This window comes from Enoplosus armatus, chromosome 18, assembly GCF_043641665.1.
Source record: "Enoplosus armatus isolate fEnoArm2 chromosome 18, fEnoArm2.hap1, whole genome shotgun sequence".
Classification (NCBI taxonomy): domain Eukaryota; kingdom Metazoa; phylum Chordata; class Actinopteri; order Centrarchiformes; family Enoplosidae; genus Enoplosus; species Enoplosus armatus.
In genome coordinates this window covers 13,029,494-13,056,853 of record NC_092197.1, presented here as the reverse complement: position 1 = coordinate 13,056,853, position 27,360 = coordinate 13,029,494, and the positions used below count along the sequence as shown (strand labels likewise).

General features: G+C 40.4%; 1 protein-coding gene across 1 annotated transcript in view; it reads left to right on the top strand.

Annotated features, from left to right (window-relative positions):
- Positions 1–27,360, top strand: part of LOC139301197 (transmembrane protein 132C) — a 127,843-nt gene that overhangs the window by 58,762 nt on the left and 41,721 nt on the right. The window contains exon 3 of the mRNA XM_070924523.1: positions 12,981–13,124. Within this exon, the coding sequence (XP_070780624.1) occupies positions 12,981–13,124 (144 nt within the window). The remainder of the gene's footprint in view (positions 1–12,980; positions 13,125–27,360) is intronic.

Below are 27,360 nucleotides of genomic sequence, written 5' to 3'. Positions count from 1 at the left end.
GTAGGATAACAGGCAACACAGGCCTGAACTGCAACCTGAGAAAATGGATGGGTCAAAAGTTTGCATGAAAGTGCCACAGTGTTTTACTAAAAAACTGACAGGAAACCAAGAAATGTCTTAACCAGCTGTGGAGAAAATCTCTGTGGTGCAAAAGATCAATATTGAAAGATTTGTTTTTGTACAATTCTTGTCTCCGAGATGACCAGGGGAAACAAAGATGCTGCCTAGCACAGCATCTCATAAGAGAGAGTGGTGGGTTGCTTATTTACACAACGCAAGAATACTTACTGTGCTTGTAAGCACTGACATGACAACAGCAACAAGTAACAGTCACATTATGAGCAAATATTTGTTCTCTGGGATTGAAATGAAACCCTAAAATGTTAAATAAAATGGCACTGTATTTATGCCTGTATTTATATGTTGTTATAAAAGACAAAAAAGAAAGAAACTGTGTTTTCTTCAGTATATAAACTGATGGTGTGCATGTTTTGCAAGGTCAGCTTGCATATAAACCCTAAATTTCACCTTCTCCTTTGGTGATGTAAGGCATGCACTCCGCAGCAAGTGCAAAATAAGCCACTGTGGCATCTCTGAAATGCACACCATGAACAGTGCATGATGAAACCATTTTGTAAGGATAAAATTGTCTTGAAAGGTTGTTAACACAGTAAAAAGATGTTATTGAGTTCACCATATAGCAGTTTACCGTCAGCTATGCATCGGGGTCAGACTGTTTGTCCAGACAGCTTTTTTTCCCGTTCAGTTCATTTAAATTCTGAATTTAGCAAATAAAACTTTCTATACAATGCAAGACAAAAGTTGGAAGAGGTGGCAGAGAAAACCAATATGTTATTGGTGAATGCCTCCTTTCATGCTGGTAATTTTCATATCAGCACATCCACAGTATGTTAGGTTTAGAAATCAGGCATTGCTCTGACTTTTGACTTGCTCCAAGCTACATGCAAAACCTGTTATATTGTTGACACAAATACGTGCCGTGCAGTTTGACTTAGCTTTGCCTCTGAGGAGGGGAAAAAAACATTATTTACTTTTACACAGACACATAGTGATGAGGAGGCTTTGTTTTTCTTTATAGATCTACTGAGTCTCAGATCTCTGATCAGGGCCCTGAGAGGGAGACTGGGAGAAAAATAACAAGTTGGAGAGGAAGGGATGATGAGGGAAAGACAGTCTGGGAGAGGGAGAAACAAGATTTTTTGAAAGTCTATTGTTCTTGATGCCACTGATAATAAAAGCTCCATTTTGCAAAATACAAAAATATCTGTGTCTATAAATCCCAATATGATTTTCAAGATTTTTTTCCTCTTTTGCTTGTGGGGAGAGAGAGAGGTAGGGTAGCATTTTACTCCAAAACACTCTCTCTTTTTCCACTTATTTTGTATCTACTTGTAACAAAAGAAAAGCACTGCAGCCAGCAGAGATTATCTGCTATTTTTCTGTCCAGGCCTTCATCAAAGTCAATTATTCAACCCCTAAATCATCCCTCTATCTTCTCTTTGATTACCTCTCTTTTTCTCTGTGTCGCCATCGCATCCTTCACAGTCCTCATTTTCTTTCACAGACCTGCACACACACACTCACACACACACACACTTACACACACTCACACACACACACACACACACACACACACGAAACCCGGCCAGATGACTATGTAGTGACTTGGGACTTTTCCCTGTCTCCTGTATGTAGTGGAGCCTGCTGATGGTGACTTTTCAGCAGTGCCCACTGATGCACATAATGAAGTGCAAATGGGGCTAATGTACTGGTTGACATGCCAGGTTTTACAGATCAGGCCTGAATTGATTTACCTGCAATTTCAGCTTTGCATTTCCAATAATTGGCACATGGCAGAGTGCAGAGGAGGGTGTGCAGACATTTTTTTTTTGTCCCTGGAGGACGGCTGAAATTGTATGTGTACACAACCTAGAGACTGTGAATGAAACCAACATGGCATTTATTTTATTTCTGGAGCTCAGGGTTTTCTCAGTGTGATCCAATTCTCTCGCAAACATTTTGTGACGACATTGTGACAGTTTTTAGACGGACATTGTCTGAAATGGTGGCTGTCATCTTTCTTGTCACGTTGCCTCTCCAGCGCTCACTGTACTGCCTTCTCACGGCTCAACACAAATGTCACAACACTGACAAACACAACAACACATGACGCTTAGACCAAGAATGTGTCTACTGTTGCCAGGGCTCACTCAGCTCACTCACTCCAGCAGGAAGCATTTAATCAATTACATCAGCAATATTGATACCCCAACGTTAGGACAGCTGAATGACATACTGTAACATTTGACCCCCTCATCCTGATCACCTGCATCACCTGACCACTCATCTGCAGGCTCAAGCCCCCAGTCAGTCAGTCAGTCAATAAATCACTCATAGATGAAGTCCGGAGAGAAAAGGCATTTAGTCCCTGCTCAGCAACCCTGGCTCCCAGTGTCATTAATGCAGCACACTTCATCAGTCCTAGCTGGCTTTTGTGTTTGTCCCCAGCGTGTCACATCCTTCAAAACCTCCCACAACAGTGTATTCATACAATTTATGATCTAATTAGAGGGCATAATGAATAGTCAACCATTTGTAACGATCGTGATTAAAATGTTTTAGTGATTGCCAAAGATTAATTGTTTCAGTAATGGCTTTAGATTGATGTAATTTGCATACATATGGCATTTATGAATTTTTGTTCTTCCTCTCCTTGATGTGCAAGCTGCAAAAGCTGTTTTCTGACAGTACTGTATATCTTCTGGCAGGAAATTATATTCAACTAAAACTTTTAGTGAAAATCTAAACTACCAGCAGTCACTTATTATGACATTCATATGGACATGCAGTACAAGTTCATCAGATATCATGCAATTGTAATACAGTGTGTATACACCCTCATATGTCTTTATGTGTACAATACAATACAGTACAACATGTGCATGCGTGGCAGAACTAAGCCAGGCTAGCAGCTCTGTGAGGCTGTAATTAAGCACAGTATTGCTTTGAGCTAAATGCTAACATCAACATGCTAACAAGGACAATACTTGCATGCATACATCGTCTGGGAACCAAAAATGTCCAAAATGTCCAAAATACACCAATCCATCATCTGAGATATTTCACTGAATAAGTGAACTTTGACCTGCTGGTGGCACTAGAGGAAAGGTAAGGGGACCACCAAAGTCGTTCGAATGTATCCTATAGCAACATTGAATGTCTGCAGCAAATTTCATGGCAATCCATCGCACAGTTGTCAAGATATTTGACTTTGAACCACAGATGAGTCACCAAAGTCATTAAGATTCATCCTCTGGGGACCATGAAAGTCTTCAACAAAATTCAGCACTCCAGCAGCACTTGAAAGTATAACAACTTCATTGTCACAAGTTTCAGCTTGTGGTTTTCATCAGGTGCTACTACATGTGCCCAGTCGCATCAGTGTTAATCTGTGTAACCCTTCCTACATCAGGTTTACCAACTTGTCATAATCTGTACCACTACATCCTGAGATTATACTGCTTGGCCCCCTTCTGCGTCCATCCAAATATTGGATCAGTCCTGGATCATCCGACCACCCCAACAAATCCAATGCCAAGTCTAATTTTTATCCGCTGGACGCAACCTTATGTCAAATAGGTTTTACTGGATGCGGTGTCTGCATGTGTTTTCCCTACTCCCTATTTAACTGGCTAGGCCTCCATTCAAACTGCAGCCATAGGGATCAAGCTTCTGTCTGCTACAACATGACCTCATTTCTTCAGCTAATCTACAGCAGCAGCACTAGTGAGTTCCTGAAATCCAGCATTAAAGCAAATGAAAAATTGGAAGTTTGTAGTACACTGCTTGGCGTACATTTCTGCTTTTATGAAAAAATAAAAAAGCAAAATGATCGTGACACATATTTCAAATTTGTGTTAATCTGAAATCCTGTGCTCTCTCCACAAATCCCATGACGCAAATGAGGGTTGAAACATCCTACATGTAGGGCACCAGATTGGTCATGTTCTTGAATTTTACATTTTGAGTTTTGCATCGTGAGGAGAGAGAGCCGGGCTGTGATTTACTGGGGGTGACTTGCTTTTGGCCACAGTGGGTGTTGCGCTGTCACACCCCTCGGTGTCATCATCCCATTGGCCCGCTTTCATGTACACAGTTGCTGCACACACACGAAGCTCTTTGTCATTTCAGTCAATACCCACCCACATCCAGCCTGTTTCTTTATTCAGAATATCATGTATTCTTTGTTGTTTTTTTCTGACGTTTTTTTTTTCTTACAGTTTTGGAAATAAGCTTAAATGTAATAAGGAGATAATGAAAGCTTAGGGCAGAAAACCAAGTCATTGACTGCTCTGAGCCATAGGCATTGATAAATTTCACTTTTTATGAGCTCCAATTTGCTCATAAAAGCTCATTCTCTTCCTCTACTTCCCATTTTTAAGTAAATGATGCGTTAATTGCATCTCACACCCCCTCTATGATGAGTTTATGTATGTGTTGCATTCTGGCCCAAAACAGCAGCCATGCATTATGCAGATATGGGATCCACATTAGTGCTACCTCATCATATTATTATCATAGCACTCTTGAGGCCTTGGCTTACAAAATGACGTTTATTATGTACCATTAGCCTTATTTGTTTAATGTTCAATAATACTTGGCTGAAGATTCATTTGTTCTTTTTAATGTGTTACCCGTCATAAAGCATGACACTTCTCTGAAACTCACTGCTGAAGTGGCAATTTGCTTTTCAGCCATTACAACAAGTCAAGTTAAGTCAATTTTATTGATATAGCCCAATAACACAAATCACAAATTTGCCTCAAGGGGCTTTACAATCTGCACAGTACATGACACCCTCTATCCTTAGACCCTCAATTTAGATAAATCATCCAAAAGAAACCTTTAAGTGGGGAAAAAATGGACAAAACCTCAGGAACAGAGAAAGACGTCATGTGTACAGAACTGGCCAACACAATAAAATGAAAGTATGGACAATCATGATGACAATGTTCTGAATAGATTGTAAACAATATGAAGAATATGGATCCAGGAGCAACTTTAGGTGTCGTCAAACAGACCTGAGCCACACTGAGTGAAAAGAGAGAACAAGGGGGAGAAAATAGGGAGAGAGAGAGAGGGAGAGGGGTAGGCACAAAGCTGTGCTTGTGGGACACAAACAAACAGAGGGTTAGAGAGATGTAGTGGTTTTCAGAAAGTTTACAGCATTCCCGTCAGCAGGACAAACATGAACTATAAGTCCACAAAGGTTCGTTGAGACTGAGGCCGACTAGCCAGACGGAAAATGGTACCAGGTACAAGGCCTGAAGTAATCACATTATAAGCAACGAACTGAAAGTTAAGGTGAAAAGATGAGTTTGGATTTAAAGGCTTCAACAGAGTCACACTGTCTGATATCATCAGGGAGGTTATTCCAGAAGAAGGGGGCACGATAGGAAAAGGCCCTGCAGCCTGCTGACTTCTTTTTAACTCTGGTGACGGACAGGAGCCCTGTGTTCTGAGAGCACCGGATGGGACATAAGGTAATGGAATGGATAGGTGAGCCCATTTACAAGTCACGAAGCACCTTAAAGTCTGATCTGACTTGGATAGGAAGCTAAAATTGGTGCAATATGGTCCAATTTCCTAGTTTCAGTTAGGATTCTAGCTGCAGCATTCTGAACTATGTGAAGACTTTTAGTACTAGCACACGCCAGACCTGACAACAAAACATTACAATAATCAAGTCTGGGTGAAGCAGTGAATTAGGATCTCTGCATCAGCCTAGGACAGAAAATGTAGCTATGTTGCGTAGGTGAAAAAAGGCAGTCTTGGTGATTTCTTTCTTTCTCTCAAACAAAACACCAAGAACAAGGACTGAATGTTTTTTTTCCATTCACACAGTCATACATAGTGCATATATATACATATATATATATATATATATATATATATATATATATATATATATGTATATATATGCACAGAGGCTCTCATTTGATGAGTGAAAAACATCCACTTTTAGAAAATCACAAGGCTAGTCTTTGTGACAGTAGATTATACTGATGTTCTCTTTTCAAAACACCGGGACCATGGGATGTTTTTTATTTATTGAGAGCAAAATAATGATTTTCCTCACAACACAGATGTATTTAAGATGTACTGTATGTATGAAACCTTGCCCGGGTTTTTAAATGAAATGTTCCTTTCCTCAGACAAGCTCAGGCTCTTCTCTGAATTCGACTCAAATTCATTTCTCAGTGCTCCTGCCCATATGATTGCTCTTGATCTGTCATGGATTCGTTCATGTCATGAGGCTATGGCCGGCTCACCATTTTGAACCTCTTCTCATTTGAAGTCAGCTGCACTCCTCTGACAGTTATTTCTTCTACTTTTTTTTCTTTCTTTTTTAAAGGCGGGAGCTTGTTCCCAGATCTCGGGTCCAAGCTCCATATGTCAGTCATCTGGCTGCTTTTCCTTTTAATTAAAAAAAGACTATAAAAGCAATGTTAGATGAGGCATCGCCACACCGTGTGTTTTTCAGGCATCCAGATATGGATGAAGGGAGAATTTGGCTGAAGGCAATCAACTCCTCTCCTCTCAGAGTGAAAAGCAAATGGTCTGCGCTTTTCCTGGACAGTACAGTTCCTTGTATAGCCACCTGATTGTAAACGTGTCTAGTGTTTGGTGACAGTCAGCATCTCCTCAATTAAGTAGCACTCAATACAATCCACTCAAGTTTGAAATGACTAAGTAGCACTTTAAGCAGTACTCCCTTTGATCATCTTTGTCCCTTGATAGATGGGTAGCTTTTAACCCTTCACAGCACCAATATCCTCAAAGCACATCCATTCACTGTCTGGTTTGGATCACACAGATATTGATCTGTAAAGAATGAAGAGATGAGGAGGCGGTCAATGGCAGCGAGAAGTGAAATTGACATTTCACAAGGGTAAAGTGAAGGACCAGGTAAGCCTGCAAGGTGCAAGGCTTCCTTTTCCCACAGCACTTTTCCGGCAGCATCCAGAGAAAATTAGAGGGTGTGGATGAAGGTTAGGTGATGATAGCCTGCTTGAATATATAACAAGACATTCCTTCAATCCTCCTTTTTTTTCCTGAGTAAAAAGTTGTTCCAACCCTTTTTGAACAAGTTGAGCAAAGTACCACAGACTGTATCAACAGCTTCGGGACAAGGTAGTATTTATCACAAGGTTATTGGATTGGATTGCACTGTATAGGTGTCAGTTCAGCTTGGTCTGAAGGTAAAAATTTTATGGATATGTTCATTGATTTATTTTCAAGCATTTATAGTAGTGAGGATCAGAAAGGGCAGACAGAAAGAAGGTGGAGCTTTAGTAAATGAGTACGACTACAGCCATGCTAGCAGCTGTGTGTGAATGTAATGCTCATTGTAAAGAAAACCAAACTGTTGCCATGGGAATCACCAAAGTTCACAAAAAAACCTGAATGTGTGCACCAAAGTGCAAGGTAGTCCATCCAGCAGTTATCAAGACTTTTCACTGTGAACTACCAATGTCAAGCTGCTGGTGGCGCTACAGGAATATTCAGGGGATCACCAAAGTCAGTAAGGTCATCCTCTGAACCATGAACCATGAATGTCTGTACAAAATTCAATGGAAAACAATCCAATAGTTGGTGAGATATTTCAGTTTGGACCGACCCTTGAGCGTAGCCGCTAGCTACGAGTTCTTGTAAACCATAAAGTCTCAATTACAGGTGTGTTGGGCTAAAAACAATAAACTGAAAAGGATCCAGAATTACTGCACATTGCTCGTCTGTAGACCTTCAAATTACCTGATGAAGACCAAAATGACGTGAAGTAGAGTGACCAACAGTGTGCCTTTTTTAACAAATTAAAAAAAAAACTACAGTGCAGAGAGACGGACGGCGAGCTCCTGTGAAGGAAGATAGAGAGCAATGTGAGAAACGCTTGGGTATGTAGATACAGCGAGGGAGGGAGGATGTTTCAGAGGATGCAGATAGAGACAGACAGAGGGGAGGTTGGAAAAGAGACGTGAAGTGAGACAAAAGGGTGAGACAGAGAGAAACACAGCCGAATGCATGGGTGGAGATGAGCTTTGTCTGGAGAGCTCTCTTTATCTGATAGTGTTAATCTTGTCCTCCGTTGGCAGCGTTGCCACGCACCAGCACTTTTAACTAGCTCTGATAATGGGAAGAACAGCATCAAACTCATTAATTGAATTAGCTCCCTCTTTATCGTCGCATCTGCCTGTGTTCGCTCACCCCTAAAAACACTCCACCGACAACTATTCCTCAGCTAATTGACTCGGAGCATCTCCGGGGCAGCCCTGTCTCACCTTACTAATTTATTGAACCAGCTCCCAGCCTGGTTCACCTGTCGTCGGCTACTACCTAATTTAATTTTCCCCCCTCGAGGTGATGGAGATTATTTTTTTTCAGAGAGATAGAGAGGTGGGGAACATAAAGAAAAGCCCAACAGCTTGTGTGTTTATTTCATAACTGGATTTAGCTGCAGGTGTTTGAGATTTAAGGGACACGGGCCAACTGAACTAGCTTAATGTGATTCAGCCAATTCCGCCTGCTGTGAGTAAATTGAATTCAGCTAAACTACCTTTTTAAAGTTAATTTAGAAAATATGCTCAACCGCAAGTTATTGTGTGTTTTAGATCTATGTAACTAACCACCAGACCACTTTGTCATTTATGGGACTTTGGCATTCAGCAGTTTCAAACGTTTCAGTTGGGTTAGTTAATGACGCCTCAGAACCTGGTCGCAGGTTATATATGAATGTGCCGTGGCTCATCTGTATTAAGGCTTTTCTCCATCTGGGTCTCCCTTTGCAGGAGCCTTTTCCTGTGATGTAGGACCTGACGGTGGTTTCTTTGCGGTGGAGCTGATATCAGAGCAATTGTTCTCACTTTCATTTATCTCCACTAAAGGTTAGCTTTGTCCACCAGCCAACGAGTTAACATTATATCAGATATAGACACAGACCAAGGTGTGTGTGGGTGAAGTTATTGGGTTCTCTCAGTTGTGTGTCTCCATCTTCGCCAGAGTAATGATCTGTTATCACCTGGATGGCAATACGGGGAACCATTTTCCCGCTGTTTGTTCTCATTTATACTATTATTTTAACTTTGCGTTCAGTGGGTGAAGTAACCTTGCAAATGGCCTCATGAGGACGACATTGACGTATACATCTCTCTTACTGAGGATGACATAGACATGTATCTCTCTCTCTTATTGTTGGAAATACAAGACCAGAGCAGACAGCAAATGCCAGTGCTGACTACAAGTCCTTATTCTAGCCTCTTACAGCCTAAGATACAGCCCTCTCTTCAACTCTTCTCCGCTCCTGAATGTTTTTCCCCCGTCCTCTGTCCGTTTTTTATCCGCACTGATCCAACACCTGTCTTTTCTAATCCGCCTGGCTGGTCTCTCTAAACCACCGTTCCCTTTCTGCTCAAACACCTTTAACACCACGCTATCCTTCCATCCCTGTGCTCACCACAAAGACCTTTACACCACCTCCCGACAAATACACGCCCGACCTCATTCACACTCTCTTCTTCAATCTTAATGTGAGCCCCCCCCCTCCCATCTTCACTTATTGTCAAGGGAACCACGAGAGCCCATTTAGGCATCGAGTAAGAAATTTGAATGACAGCATGTAATCATTCCTGCTATTGTGCCCTTTTTATGGACCCTATCCAGTCATTATCATCTTAAGGTCTCTTGAAATGGGGTGCAGTTGCTTTCAGGGAAAGGTATGCTGCTCTTCCTCTTCTTTGCCTGAAACGTGCCGTTTTTTCATTCGTTTTCAAGTCCAGTGAAAATCTGTCCTGCCCCCAGTTTTGTGTGTGTGTTTGTGTGTACTATACTGCAATTATACAATAGTTATTTTTCAAGTTTAGGTCAGTTTTTACCGTCTAAAAACTGTTATAGATGTGTTTGTCACACCTCACATGGACTCCTGTAACTTTCAGACTCTCTAACTCCTTATGTAGTCCCGAGGACTGGACTTAAGACTAGGACTGTGCTGATTATACAGTGCTAACTAAGTACATTAAAGTACTGTATTTTTTTAAGGTACTTGAACTTGAGTATTGCCATTTTCCACTACATTTACATTTTACTGTGTTACTACTTTCTCTTATGTATCAGATCTGCATACTTCTTCCACCACTGTCACTAAATAAGGAATTCTATATAGTGAGTTAGTTGGTTGAAAAAAAAATCTCTTTTCAAGAGACACTTTTTTTAAACTTGGTGACTTTTTGAAAATACATTTTCTTTTAACTTACAGTGTTTTAATCGTGTAGAATGTGGGTTTCATTTTATTGATAGTTCAACATCTCTACTATATGCTCTCTGAACTCCTTTCATTTTATTCAGAAATCTTTTTATTCTATTTAATTTCTTGCTGTGTAAAGTGCATTAATATTAATGTGCGTTGGTATTTCATTCAGCATGCGAGAGGCGTGCCAGGGGGCCAAGTGTGTTGACATGTTATTTTGGCAGTGGCTATCCTGGGGTGTCATATCTGCATCATCAATCAGGGAGAGCTGAAAACCATATTTTCTGACAACCTCATCTCATCTGTAAATACTCATCCCACTGATGCAGGTTTTCATGGAATTAATGAGGCAGCTTCATGTGCTGATGCATGTGAAAGGGGGGGCTGCCTTCAAATTGCTTTCCATTATTGCTTCCCCCCTCCTTCATCCTTCACCAGAAATCATATTAGCCAAACCAATCTCATTTACAACATGCCATTTGTTAATTTAGCCCCCTTGCTTGTTGGCTGTAGCCCATGCTTGGGTTTGTCCGTCAAATTATGCATGAGTGTGAGAGAAATAGAGCGAGTGTGATGCAGGAGGGGAAAAAAAGAAAAGAATGAGAGAAAATTATTTAAAGAAAGAAATAAAGAAAGAAAGGTTAGTCATTAAGACTGCAGAGCATCAGGACCATGGGCTGACACTGACACTGACACTGTCGCTCAGGAATGCTTCAATGTACATCAATATTGCCTACTTACCCAGCCTACTTAGTCTGACCAGTAAGCAAAAACTCCCCAAAGAATTAAGTATATAATGATTCAAAACAGACTAAAAAAGCTAATTTTCTCATTTGTTAAGATGTATCAGTTACTTGTAAAATTACTTTGATACGATCAATTGGTAATTTGAAATTGAGCACTAATGCAAACACAAGACGGTACTCACATCTGTAGTACAAGTTAGCCAAAAGGCGTAGAGGGTGCTGCTCGGCATCATCATAAGACTAAAAGCCTTTTCACCCTCAAATTGGAATTTTGTATTTGATCAATGCAGCATATACTGTAAGATAGTGTTAGTCGATTATCGTTCCCGCCGTGGTCCGCTGTCTGTGCTGAACCTGCTCGCGAGTTTGTAGTAATTACTGCTCCGTGGCTAAGGTTGACGACTGGGAAACAGGAGGGCAGACAGCAATCTGTCGCCTCCTCCTAGTTATTGTCTGTGTCTTCCACACCGGCGGCCTTTATCTTTGCTCGTCAGGAGCAGCGACCAACACAAGACCAGTTATTACCGCCCCAGCGGCCTGGATAAGATCAAAGAGGACCGGTTGAACATGGAAGATGTAACGACTGTGCTCTTCTAAGGACTGCTGCACGGTTTGTCATGTCATTATCCTCCGTTACCACTCAGTAGTTTTTCTTCATCTTTTACAAGTCGTCCGCAGTTCCGGAACGAGGACAGTCTCCAATTATTTTGATGTGGGGAAAAATTACCCAGCATTTTCAGTGAATAGATTTTTTTCTTTCCCCTCACCTTTTCAGTGCTGTGTTTTACTTCAGATCTGCCTCTTTTCTTACCATCTCTTCCGTCTTTCGCTCACATGAAATATACTGCCTCATTCGTGCCAGTGGTTTGAACAAGAGCAATTTGTCATGTTGGAAAAGTACTGAAAGCCGCTCATGAACTTCATGGTAATTTCATGTGACAGAAGAGGAGGAGGAGAGCAACAGCGTGTCAGTATAGTGGAAGCGGAGGAGGTCATGGTTCTTCTGCACCTGTATAGCTTCACGCAGACTGTGACCGCCAGTAATGAAAGTGATGGAGGGACAAAAGGGTAGGGCAGAGGCAGCGTGGAGCCTGCTGTTGGAGATTGGTGTCCTGATAAAACCCCAGGTGTTGGGGGAAAATAACCAAAATTGTCTGAAGTGGAGTTTGCCGCCTATTTATTGCTCCAGAGTGCGTCCTGGTGTTTGGATATTAAGGTGTAAAACAGGATTTATCATGTAAGACTACTCCTTCATACAATATGTACTCTCATGGTGGTAAACACACTTTACCCTGACTCGTGATCATTTCAGTTCAGCCAACTGTATTGTCCTGATGCCGGGTTTCATCACTGCTAATCAAATACTTTGGCTTGTACCTGCCCGATTCACTTTCTGAAAGCAATATTCATCCCAACCAAAAAAAATTTTTTTCAAACTTGAGTTTGAAAACATTTTTATTCCACTTATGACTATGTTCTATCCAAAATGGATAAGGTCCAAAAGTAGAAAGAATTCCTTCATCAACCAGATTTTGTGAGAAAATTGTAGTAGCATCCACCTAAAGCCTTTGAAGAGTTTAGTGCTTTTATATTAGTGAAGCACTTTTTTCAGTTTGTTACTATCAACCAATATGACCCTTCGTTCAGTAGCTAGTTTAATGTCTTTTGTGTGTGAGTGAGAGAGTGAGTGTTTGAAGTGTTTGTTTTGTGACCTCTGTGAGAGACAATTAAAGCGCCACCTTATTCTATTTCTTTCTTTTGACATGTTTGTGTGTGTCAGAGAGACAGAGAAAGAGAGAGAGTAAAAAAGAAATGTGTGTTTCTGAAGCTTTGAAACTTAATTTGCAAGCTGTTCTGGTGATAGTTCCAGTATCATCTAATTGAATGGGTTTTTTCTAACCTGTGTGTTTCAGGGTGAAGCTGAAGGACGGCGTGGCGTTCCTGGGAGCCAGAGCCAGTAACCCTGTTGTGTGGACGGTGAGTCAGGATGTCAGAAATGAAGGCCACAGGATCGTCACCCTCCACTGTCGGAGGAAGGAGAACAGTTATGGTCAAAGGTTTGTCCGACTCCCTCCTGCTACAGAATGAATCAATGCGTGAATGAAATATGAACAGAACACCCTGCTGAACAACCAGAAAGCAGCGGCGCACTTGTTCATTTCTCGGACAGCTGTCAGTAGCGAGTGATTGCAGAGAGGGAAGATGAAAGAGGACATGACTCGGCATCTGAGCCGTTCATTCCCTGGCACTGCCATGCAAGCAGGTCCTCAAGCCAGTCCCAAGTGTAGTCAACATAATGTATTGTTCAAGGAACATAGTGTTGCCTCTTGCTTGCACTGACTTGAAGGATCTTGAAGTCTGGAAATATTCTTTGTTTTTCATATTGTTAACGAATCCCATGTGCCATAGACTGCCACTGCTGTCCAAAATACCATTAAAAACACATTGAGTTGCACCGTTTCACTGGGTGACATGTTCCTTCATTACAAGGAACACGGGCACTGTAGTTTATTTTGAGACAATCCCACATACATTGTATACTCAGTAGAGTGCGTGTCTGAAGATAGCCCCCAACAAATGCACTATTTACTCCTCCTCATTGACGCTTGCTTCAGACTGTTTTAGGAAATTATTTAGCCTCTTTTAAAAATGATATGTATTTGTGGCAAATGTTTAAAGCTCCCCTCGGCTTTACAGCTTTATAGTGAGTTTCAGCTCATCGTTTAGCTGTCCAGCCCGCAACTTTACTGTTTTGATTCAATCTCACAGCTCTCATAGCGTAGTTTTTGGTCGCAGCAGGAAGCTATACACTACATGCTCAGCACCAAACAGCAGACAGACACAATTAGCGACTAGCTGGTGAACATAGTGGAGCATTTAGCAGCTAAAGAGCCACATATTTCCCTCAGGAGCTTGTAGAGACCAAAAACAGAGCTAAAAGAAAGTGAATATCCGGCTTCCATTCATCAGGTGGCCAGAAGCAAGACTCCAAATGAATGATAACATTGCGCATGAAGTTCATATCACCTGTGATAACATGTCAATGTTGTGTTCACAACCTGTTTCCGCAGCACCCAAGTGACCAAAAGTTAGACACTGAATACCGCAGCCATATCTTTTTGTAAAATCTCACCCATGTTACATCACATTCAGTTTAAATTGTCTTCTTAATATGGAATAGGCAGGAATCCAAGTAACGTTCCCTAATAACTAATCATTTTATGTTACCCTTTATGGGAATTAAGTAATAAAAGTACCTTCAAGTCACCTACAAACCAAACAACTGACCAGCAAAAGTCTGAAGAAGAGTCTGAAATACCAGTGTTTTTTTTAGGAGAACACTAGTCAGTCAATATGTATTCCCCCAAATAGCAAAGTGAGCTTTCAGGTCTTACTAAATTGCATGTTTTATCCCATTAACTACAAGTTGTGTATACTTTACTGCTAACCATTTTTCAAAGCATGCCATATCTTTTAAGACTGATTTCCCACCTTCTACACGACCATTAATTTCACTTTGTTTCAGTGCGTCAACCAGCAGCAGAGACTTGACACTTACTCGAGATGGGCGATCCATCACAGTATATATCCCGGAGGGTTTTTGGGTATTTGTCAGTGTTCTTATCATGATGTGGTTTTAAAACATCCAAGTAACAGTTGTTACATCAATGAACTATGATGAAAATCTAATCCAAAAGACACAGTTGTGAGATGAATAACGTGAATCCAGTTGTGTGTTTCATTAACAGGCAGCAGTTTAAGAGCTTATAATCAAAATTCTCTTGACAGTAAGTCCTTGAATGTACCAACAGGATCCATTTACTCCATTAATGTAACTTTGACATAAAAAATGAAGAAATGTTTACTACGAAGGACTAAATATATCAAGCAATACAAAAAGGCTGCTTGAAAGGAAGGGAATCCATCTAAAGCTTTTTTGTCAGTAACGTGAGGTACAGTGTCTACCTAATAAGTACTTTATGGGCTAAAATATACCCAACCACTTGTGTAATCTTTTAACTCTAATATTTAAGGAGGGATGCACAACTTAATGTTTTACAAGTTTGAGAAACTTTCTTTAAGTCATTATGTGTCAAATTTGACAATTTCCAGCTTTGGTGGCACGAGGTGATTCCATAAAAATCGGACAAAAGAAAGTTGCAGAGCACGAGAAAACATCAGCAACTTTCGAATCATGACAAAAGCACCTTAAAGTATGTATGTGTGCTCGTGTGCGATTGCTGCTTACAGGATGGCGTTTCCGTTAATGAATAACAACTATGTGTCTTTTTGTGTGTGTGTCATTGTACTGTATTTGACATTCAACTTGACAGCTAAACGGTTTTAGGCAAAGACAAAGTAGCTGCACACAGGAAATGACACACCCTGGCTGGGCTGTTATTTCCTCCTGGGTGTCAAGGTGACGACAGTGATGAATGACAAGTCATCTATCATTTACATGCATCTCTTTCACAGCCCTGCTGAGGAGAAGAGACATTGAATTACACAGGACTGCTCAAATCAAGGTCATACATGTTGAATCTGGTATTATGCCCTGCAATTCTGCGCTCGACAAAAGACTACCTTGAAGTATTGAAATGATAATGCAGGATCTGCTGCGACCTGTGCTTTCAGGTTTCTTTAGCCTACGTATCAAATGGAATAACTGTAGCTCATCAAGTCTGTGAAATGTGTCGATTATCAAAACACTGGACTTTGAATTTAGACTAAATTTTTGTAGATGAGGTTAAGCAGTTAGAGAGAGCAGCAGTCATGGTCATTTCTCTTTTATTGAATATAGTAAAAACACAGTACATGGGGGATAAACAATGAAAACGCTCCCTTTATAGTGTAAGTTTTATCTCCAGAGGTGAAGCCAGCTTACAAATGATGCTTTGCTTTTTGTGGTCAGGCATCAACATGAAACCTCCACACACCTGATTGGACAAACAGTGCTTGATGGGCTTTTACTGGTCTCTGCTTTTGATTTCCAAACTGGAACAAAATGAGCTGTCTGGACTCTTTCATTGTCAAGTGAATGGATTTGAATTACTTTTAGGAAAAGAAATAGGCCTGCGGCGTGCGGTTGCACAATCCCGCTTCATTTATGAGACCAAAACAAGCTGTAGGAGTTGAGGTGCCCGGTCACATCATCTATTGTAGCTCTGTGGTTGGTCAAGCTTTGAGCTGGTGGGCTCAGTCGATTCTCTGTAGATATTTTCCAGACAACAGTAGACAAAAAAAAAATATCTTGTAACATTTGGATTTGGGGCTACAACAGAGTAAGATTTGTTGAATTAAGTCTTAAAGCCTTGAAAGTATTTTCTAAATTAATTTACTTTAGCTCCCTGGTTCTTGTAAGGGTTTCCTTTTTGACATACTTTCTCCTACTCACCAGTAATAGGTCCATACTCATTTTATTCAACTGCTGGCCTGTGGGTAAATGAGATATCCCATCAGTCAGGTTAAGTGCAAAAAGATCTTCATTAGCCAGATTTGAATGGGTGTAATGGAAATATGTGGAGATGGAAGCCAAGGCGTTTGAAAAGACAAGGGCCCTGAAACATTACATTTCTCCTAATGTCTATTGAAGCTCACTTTTCCAACTATTAAAACAGCATCACTGCCAGAACCTGAAAGATAAACACAAGGATGCGTCTCCTCTGGCTCGTGATAGAAAGTGCGACATTACAGCCAATAGTGTGACCGCCAGGTGACAGAATGACTCAGACCGGCTTTATGACAAAACCCCCAACGGCCAATCAGGAGAGGCGAGTATCGACTGTGGACATTCAGATTTAGAGACACAGTTGTATCTCATTGTAACGATGTATCCTTTAATGGAACTGTGCACAAACTACACCCAAATGTCTCTACATAATCACCACTTAGGGGAGGTCAGAGTACACGTAGTCATGTCCCAGAGGTGTCTGCTTCAGAACTGCAGTCCAGTTACTTTAACAGCCATATGTTCGCTGCACTGATCCTCTGAGCTCTGGAGAAACTGAGGTCTGCTGAGAGTTGAGGTGTGAAAAGAGCAATAAATGACAGGAGTGGTAGTACAGAAGAGCACAAAATGATGAAGTCCGTTCGACCGCCCCTCTTACAGTATGTGAAGCATTTACACATGCTGGACAATAAAAGCCAAATTAATGAAAAAAGTCAGGAAGTGCATGCTTTAATACTTAAATAAATGTATGTTGCTTTATCCAAAAGAAGAAAATATCGTAGAAACTGCGTCAGACAGACCAACAGATTGCTGTTTTTAATGTAACTACAGTCTCTGAATGCTTCAATTAGACAAAACCATCATAATTGTGATATTGTATTTGTTTTCTAATATGACTCTAATTAAGGTAGAGAAAGTAGCCTCTTGGGCTATCTCTTTAACATTTACAGCTAATGTTCACCTTTAACCAATATGTATATATACAAAATATATGGTTTTGTTTATGTATGTGAATGTGTACATTTTCTCTGCCTCTCTAGCAACTGTCTCCGGGCAACAGTTTCTTTATGCAAACTACAGAAACCACACTCACTATTCTGACAAATGCTGATTTAGGTGCAGTATGTATGGAAGCCTGCATGGGAATGGATTACATCTTTAGCTGTTTGGGTGTCAATGCCATGCTGTAAATGAATTGTGTACATGTAGATAAAGTGAGCCCAGCATGTAAATCTACACTCACTCTGAAAATGTTTTGGATTTTGTTAGCATCACTCTTCATTGTGCTCAAAAGAAGCACTTGAGAAACCAATCCAGCAGTTTTTTTTTTATCATCTGTGTCACAGAATGCTGTGGTCAGCATTTTGTATTTGAGGGCATCTGTATGCAGACGGCAAGGATTGCAGAGTGGGTAGTGTATAAGATAAGAAAATCCTATAGTGAGCCGGACCTGATCCCAACTGTACAGAAAATGTCTTATCAACACAGTTACACATTTTTTACATAAATACAGGCTGTGGGCTTTCATTATTTTAACAGATATACAAAATGACTCATGTTTATCCAAGCATGGCAGCATGTTTTGTGCACTGAGCTATTATGGCACATCACAGCCCCTCTCAAGAAATGACATAACCCTCTTGTGAAAAGTAAACTGAACGAAAAGACACCAACCTATCCAGTTTCTGTAACACGAGAGAGTCCATGTTGAGCAGCCACAAATAGGCTACTATGTGCATGACTGTGCAAGTCTTCAGGCTGTAATAAAGCTGATGCAAGATCAAAGTGGCACAATGGTCACCAGACAACACTGCCTGCTCTGTTATGAAGATGTATTAGGACCCTGAAATGCTAAGAGTTGTCCTTCACCAGCCAGTCCACATAGTCCACAGTTTCTGTGTCCTCACTGCTCTCTGTTACCATGGAGTGAGCCACTGCTTCTCCTCATTATCAAGCTCATTCAGATTCCTTTTGCCGCAAGTGCTATTGAACTCAAAATCCCTGTCAGCTGTTGGGATAATTAAGCATGGGAATCCGCACACATACACAGGAATCATGTATATATGTTTACCTCTGTGTCTGCTCATGTAGATGTGAGTGCAGTGGGTATGTTCCTCCATGTAAATGGAGTTGACAGTAATGTTCCTATAGGACCATCCATTGCAAACTCAAAAAGAGAGTCATCAGCCATGCATGTCAGGTACCCAAGCTGCTTCTGGCTCCATTATTCCTTTTTAATGAAAGCTAACACAATTTGGAGTTCCTGTTTGATTGAGTGGAAGAGTTGAGAAAAAGCGAACAAATGAGGGTTTTTGTTACTGAAGTAGCAGCTCTGTGGCCCAATACTTTATGCGTCAATCAGTGGCTTTTCCAGGCTGCGATGGGAGTTCGATTTGTAATTGCAGGAGGTGAGGCGTGGCATCTAACAACTAATTAAAGTAAACCGAATCTAATGGCCAACATTTCTCAATCTGCTCACTCCATCAAATTAACACGTGCACCGGGAGGGAGGGGAGGGACGTGCTGACTTCAAGAGCAATAAAGCTTCTGACAGACATGGAAGCTTCACATTCCTTATTCCTCATTTTATTCTTTATTTAGTCATCTGTATTTCCCGACCATCAGTCCAATACCCAAAGGCATTCAGTTTACTGTCCTATATGACAAAGACAAGCAGCAAATCCTCATATTTGAGAAGATGAAACTCTGGGATGTTTGCTTGAAAAATTATATGATTAATCAATTATCAAAGTGTTTAATTTTCCATCAATCAGCTAATCGATTAATTGACTAAATGTTTCAGCTCTAATATGACGGCTTAATTAATGACCTTTGTGAGTGCGATGGACACTCGCCAATGATTCTCCCTTATGAACTCCCTACTTTACTCACCAGTTTCATCATTCGTCACAGGCAGCAGACATCTATATATGATATTATGAAAGCATTGTAAAACAAAATGACAAGATGTTATGGTTATGACTCTCATTTATATCTTCCCTGCTCGCGTGTGGACTTTTTGCTGGATAACCTGTGAGCAGTTGACAATGATGAAAGTTTCAAATTTAGTGACGGAGACTGATTGTCTGATGACGGCCTCACACCACAGCGTAAAAAATTAAATAAAATAGATTAAATGATTGAAAACATATTTTTATTGACCGATCTGACATGGGACAAATCTCCTCTGCACCTTAAATTTGGTCATTTGCAGTAAATCATGGTTTGTTGATATTACTTTATTGTGACACATTAATGCAGTGCTCTTATGAAGGCAGAACAAATGAATAAATTAATGAATAAATCTTTGTTTATTGACAGTAAATGTCTGAAGCTTATTCAGACGTTACTGACATGTAAAATGTGTTTTTCATACTGTGAACATTAACCGAGTCCCGTCTGTGTGCGTACACAAATGCTCATGTACTGTCTGACACACACGCACACAAACAAACAAACAATTGAACAAATAGAACCCTCCAGCATCTTTTCACCTTCAAAGACTCTGGGATCATTCAATTTGTCTGCCGTTGCTAGAGAGGACTCCCGCTGTGAGCGAGTGGGAGTAGGGCTTACTCTAAAAGACTGACAAGACAGCCTTACAACACCTACACAATGATGCAAGCCTGTAAACCAAAGTTCTTAGGGCCGCTATCTAAAAACAACACCATAGTCTTAAGTCTGAGTGACAACGCAACAAGACACCGGGATAAATGGAATTATATTTGAGCCAGCAACGTGTGCTTTACAGTGTGTGTTTCATCATGTTTGCACTTATTGCAGCTGTAGTGAAATGTATTTTAGGGTTAGGATTTGAAAAAAAGGCAACAAATCTTGCAGGGAAGTTGCATGAAAAGTCTCAGAGTTCTGCTGAGCCTTTGATGAGGAAAGTATACTCAGTGTGCAAGCTCCGGTGTGAAAATAGGTTAAAGATTCAAATTGTTTTCCAGCAGTTGTTGAAATCATGTTTTAAGCATCAGTGAAATCGAGGCTTGTCATTCTGTGTTTGCCCCAGCCATCTGCTGAGGGAGGTGACATGAGCCTCTGAGGGTCTTTCTGTGAAGCAGAGGAAGCAAGCATCAATGAGGGGAATGGAAACCCCAAGCTTGTTTTAGACTGAAATGATTAGCATATTCTGCAGTATGCCAGGCAAAGAAGAAAGCCACAATTCCCATTTAAGTAGTCCATAAAGACGTTAGTTAGATAGGATTGCCTCTGCTAATCATTGTTATATCTCCACGCAGGAGTTCCTTCCGGTACACCATATATCCTTTTTCATTGCTATGTGAGATTACCTGCTGAGAGTTATTGATAACTGTGCTTTTAAGCGGGGCGATACATCAACATTATCTGTTTCATTCATGTTCCCCAAAGGATGAATCCGAATAACTTTGGTGATCCTCTGAATTTTTGTCTTTTGTCACCATCATGTCAAGTTTGACTTTGTACATTAACTAATACATTAGTTTATTAAATACCTTGACTGTAATGGCTCATGCACACCTTCAGTTTCTGGTAGAGAGGTGTGTAGGAGGAAATGTCCATAGGCAAGAGAAGAGAGAAGTCCCGCACACTGTCCTTTCACTTGCAATAAACGTTATTAGAGATCAATCGTTTTGGTCCTTAGACCTTCATTAGGTAAAATTGAGGAACAAAGAACATTACAGACAGATGAAGGAGTCATCCCACCATCAAAAAAGGACATTTCACAATCTATAATGGAACTACATCAATATATATAATAACATTAATTAATATAAATTAAACTAAAATCAATTTATCCAAAATCATCTCCTCCAAAGAGACAATAACAATATTAGGCTAATCATAGATCACAGTACCCTGTGTATAATTCACTGTCATAATCATAATTTCGCTGTTTAGGCATCCAAAAGTCGCAGTTTGATTGACGTCAATTGGAGCAAGTATAGTACAACACTCAACATATAATAACACACACAACCATTTTAGATTAACCGCAAAAACAGCATGTTATAAAGATTACGATATAGCATTTACTTTACAGTTATTATGTAGTATGGAACTGGGACACAGCTAAAGTCTTGGTTTTGATTTTCGAGGAGTCTGGTCTCATTAAATGCAAAGAGCCTCTGATATACTTGCTTTTAACTACACATTCAAATGACAACACATGATGGCACAGTGATCTCAACATTAACAACATAGTAACTTCTTTGAGTGTCACCGATGTGCACAATCTAAAGTTCTATTTATTCTGAACCAGGTCATTGGCCTTATATCAGATATACGTTTTAGTCCATGTTCATGCAAAGAATGCCAGCAAGTATGTGAACAATGCCACTTATGTCACAGCTGCTTCTCTACACATACACATTGGCAAAAAGCAAGAATATGCAACACAGTCAACACAGCTCATACATTCGCCACATTGCAATAATTTCAACCATGTTGCCCAGTCCTAGTAGGGTTACAAGGGAAACAGTAAAAGACAATCATCTTTTGATTGAACCAGAGCATGAACATGGATCAACAACTACATGGACGGGTGTTGGCCCCTGTACTGCAAGCCGTGTTCAATCATACATAGGTTACCTGCGGTCGCAGGAGTGTGAACAGCCCACTCTGTGCCACATATGGAAGCCGTGCCGTATTCATGATCTCATTATGCCTGTTTAAGTGGCGCTGAAACTGCATGTACATTTTAACCCAATTTGATTGATTGTTCTCATGATATGGTAATAATAGCCCGAGGCCTTGTATGGGGTGCAATCTTCTCCGGCTCTCATCACTTCTTCGCCCCGTCTCAGTGACAGGTTCTCTCACTTTCTCCACCCTTCATATAAAATGCAACACAGTTATTATGTGGCTTCTCTTATGGAAATCCTGCCATTTGGAAATATTAGAAATGTGTCATTCACATATGCATTTGTTGTTATGAGCAATAGTGTCATCCTACGGTGGATATGATGATTGTATTCCATATGTTAACTGTGCATGTAATTTGACAATATGTGAATGGAAAATTAGCCTGCAGAGCTACAGTTTAGGCATAAATACATACACAAGATCTGATTTGAATAAAGAATGGTTTGTTCATTCAGTGCTGACATTTGACTACACCCCATGAACTGTGAGCCCATGCAAATGTGCATTGTTTGGGTTAGTGAATATGTGTCTATAAGGCAGCTTTACTCCGGAGAGTCGTTAGGAGTCCGTAGTAATTGACAGAACAATAGTCAGTGAAGATTGAATGAGAAAGGAGTTCAATACTCAGTCCTCCTCAGTTCAGGGGGAGAGGTCAGAGGGTCTTTCTGATTGCGCCGAGCTTAACTCACACGGCGAATGAACACAATCAATGGTCAGACCAAGCAGGACCAGTGGGATCGCATTTACAACCGGAGTTAAATCAAAGGTCCCTTCAACGCAATCTGATTTCAATGGAGGAACTCTCCATGCATCAGCGAGATGCACGGCTGTTAATAGCCTGCCTGCTGAGGGTATCTGTGTGTGTGTGTGCGCACCTATGCACCTATTTATGTGTATTTGATTAAGTGGGAAATTAAATTCGTTTTGGGCCTTGAAAAGCGTGGCAGTTTTGATTAGTTCTGTGCGGTTATCTGTTTAATTAACAGTGGCTCAAAACAGTACACTCCAGCTGACGAAATGGAGAGATTTAGGCTGTGCGTGTGTGTTGGACGAAAGAGATGGAAAAATGCAGAGTAACAGGATGAGATACATTTATGTGTGTTTGTGCATGCATTTTCCTGCATCCTTCAACGTGTGAATGGTCCTTTGAAAGTACATTGTTACAGATGATTGATAGAGGAGACAAAGCAATTACCCTTCCAGGTGATCTACTTTGTATGTTTGTGAACTGCTGTTTTCTTCAATTGGCTTATCACAGGTACAGGTAGCATACAATTTGGTATGAAAAATGTTTGAATACATTCCATAATCCTTTTAAGTTATCATCCAGACATCTTATTTTCCTGTGTTTACTCGTAGGGCCACTAATACATTGGTGAAATGCTCTCTTCTCGCTGCCTCCTTTATATTAAAAAGGATTTCCAAGGCCGGCAACTATGTGGTTGTTAGATGGATATGCAATATTGATCGTATGTAATTTAATTAAGAGTGGCGTATGAGTCCTAGTGTTTCTGGGCCTGCTCATGCTTTATGCAGTCATAAAGGCTCCATAAAGAAAACAGCCCCCCAAGGCTAGCATGATCTAAATAAAAACACAAGTCTTATTTATTCCCTCGAACCTGTCGTCATTAATGGAAATCAAAACAGAAGTGATGCCACTAATGAAATATAATTAATTTAATCTTGGGGGAATGATAATACCACATCCTCCTACTCAGAGATACGCTCTGCCTTCTCCTTCATCTAGACTTCTCCCTTAACAACTTGTGACATGAATTAGATATTTACTGTGGATTGTATCATATCCTTGACCTGCATGTTATCAGTGAACTAGTATATCTGCCTGTGAAGTGAAACATCCTTGATTGAGCCCTGTGGGACTGTGAATCTGGCCTTGGCTCTGAGGCTAATCTAGGTGAAGCAGCCCGAGACTGATGCATGAAATCGCCTGGAAACTAACAGGAGGTTAAGTTCTTTGGTTATCTATTATGTCTGTCTGTTGCATTCAGGGGCCACATTTATAAAATGGTCTTTCCATGTTGTCAAGTAATGAGTTAAGCGGAAAGCCACAATCAGATAGGGAAGCCCTGCCATAATTGCGTGTGTCTTGGCAGTCCAAACTCACCCCATTTTTTTTAATTTGAAATGAACTCGAGATTCAGTAACGCTTTTAAAATGAGCTTTTCCTGTTTCTTTGACTATATATGTTGGAAATGAGCATATTACATTTTAAGTAAAAGGAAAGCAAAGTCTCCTCTCCTGCTAACAAAGCTCTGTAGTTCCTCAATCTGACTTTTATTAGCAAACCAAAGCTAGCGCTGGTGGGGAGCTGCCCACAGACAAGTTGGAGATTGGCCATGGAGCCTGGTGGTGTTTGATAAGGCAGGCCTATTGGCCTTGGGACCCTAGGCTCAGACCCTCTGATCCACTTCATCTTCTAATAAATCATCAGCGGACTCCTTGGCCCCTGCTAATGCTTCAGAGCTCTCTTTGAGGTGTACTTTATATTTGAATTACTGCAAGAACTTGGAACGCAGGATTTCCAGCACACAGGCACACACTAACATTTTAAACACTCTGGTAAGAGTGTAGAGCTGCATCAATTAGCCGATTACTTGGTTAGTCATTCGCACGACTCTCTGTGTGCACTATTTGCAAAATGTTGTCAAACATTTGCCAGTTTCATCTTCTCAAATGTGATGATTTGTTGCTCTTTTTGGTCATATATAATTGTAAATGAAATGTCTCTGGGTTTTGGTTTGTGTTCGGGCAAATCAAGCAATCCGAATGCTCTACTTTTTGACATTTTAAAGACTATAAACAATGAATCGATTAAACGAGAAAATAATAATGAATTGATAATGAAATTAATCATTAGTTGCTGACCTAATAGAATGAGATTCATGTTAGAACTCCCACTAAATTGGAAACAAGGCAGAAAACACTTTTATTTAAAGGGCAAATGTGTAATTTGCCTCAGATATATTCACCAGAGTTTGCAAATTATTGTTCAGTTTATTTCTTGTGTGTTTGTGTCGGTGAGAAGTGGAGACAAATCACAAGACTAACACCCTAGGAAGTTGTCTGCTCAACTGTTGTGTTTAACACCAGATGGAGAGAAATGTAAGGGATGGCAAAATAAGGGTCTGTGTGCCTCTCTCTCTCTCTCTCTCACCAAATCCCTCTCTCATCCAGTGCGTGAGGAGGAGAGGGTTCTGTTTACTTGACAGATTAATGAGGCAAGGGAGCAGAAGTAAGGGTTCAGGCCAGTAAGGGGTCATGGTGGGGTCAGCATTCTTATTAACCCTGTCCAGATACACCAATCTAATAAGGCAGCAGTTTGTTTGTTTGTTTGCTCTGGCTTGTGTTGGGACATGCACATGCATGAGGGTTTCTTGCCTGTTTTATATATTCATTTCTTACCTCCGAGTGTGTGATAGAGAGAGGCAGAGGAGGAGATTTGTGGCCAGAAATCATGCAGGTGTCACTGATGAAAGTGGATTTGTTCAAGGTAACATACCTTTGTAAAGGCTGCATATAAAAGAGTGCAGTGCATAGGTGATGCATGAAAATATAAACAAGATTCTGGTACATTTTAGTGAAACATCAATCAAAACCAAGCTGCCAAGAATGTGGCCGAGTAGTTAGTGATATTTTTGAAAAAATTGTATTGAAAGTTGATTTAACCATTTGAATGATACACAAAGAAGAAAAAAGATCAACACTGCAGAATCTTCCACGGAAAAATGAGTGCATCTGTCTTATTGATTTACTCTGTCAGACTTTCATATCTCACACTCACACACTAGTTCACCATTTCTAACAATGACCAATCAGCATCATAACATAACGCCCAACACTGATATGAGTACTGTCATGTCTAAGTTGAATGAAAGAGAAATGGAGACCTCATTAGAACCTGAGTGGCAAAGAGGGGGCTGGACAAACAGGAGAGGGCTGCTAAAACAATCTGAGGCACAGAGTACTACAGCAAGAACGCTGCACTTTGTAATGTGAACATACTGCATATCAAATCAGATTTGAAAAAAACCTTTCAATATAATTTACTGAATTCTCAAATACAAAAAGCTCCTTTCAGCCGTAACTCTCTTGTGATATCTCAAGACCAGTAACAGTTTTTTCTCATTTTTCATTTATTTTGCAATTTTAAAAGAAAAATACCAGTAATATCAGTAATATCAGTTTAAATTTTGATCTCACTGAACATCTAAATTTTTTAACCTGCGGCCAGAGGACACTGTTTTCTGCATTTTACAGTAAATGAGGTCCTCTTACGGCAAGGACAGCTGAGAATATGCTTATGGCAAAAGAAATTTAAAAGAAAAAAAATGGAAGAGGATCCAAATGAGAGGTTGATTATGCAGTTCATTAGCATCAGTGCAGATAAATGCATAAATGCATTATTGATTATGTTAACCTCTATTTATCCAGGTTAGATTTAATTTCATCAGGAACTGTGCAATATACCAATATAAATGCAATTCTTGCCATGTAATGGAAATGTACATTTAACCTGTTTTGATTGTTGCTAGGCCGGGTTACACTGTAGGTAAGAATAAGCCACAAATTTACATAATAAATAGTTAGTCGCACATATACGGCATGTTTAGCTAAAATACTTCAGAATATATGTGTGCCACAAAACCTCATGGTAAGTACACTGCCACTCAACATTAATGAAAGTAAGAGTTCCTCAGAGCACTACTCCCCACAGCGACTTCATTTACATGATAGCCAGAAGGCTTATTACATTAGCATGTAACTAGCCATGATTTATTAACACTCAGTGTTGTCATATTGCCTATCGTACTCATAAATTCTGCCCACACTGTGCACTCCAGTGTAGTGAATCTTTGATTGTGTATGTTGACCACATGTGTCCATACATGGACTGTAGGAAAACATGAACGTAGTGTCTGTGACATTGCCCCTTTGTTTCAGAGGGGTTTCAGAGTGAGTTTAAGGCACCACTCACCGCAGCTTTCCAGTTTCAAGACAGAAAATCATAATTTGGGTTGGAACCTTGGAATAGACAATCAGACATCTACCAAATCCCCCGAATGTGAGAGACCTCACTAAATGCAGACAGATCCCCAAACATGCACCATTGTGGGCAATCATTTTCAAAATTGCTGCCAAGATTTGACCACGACTTTAACACAGTCAAGGTCACACTTTGACGCCCGTGGCTAGAG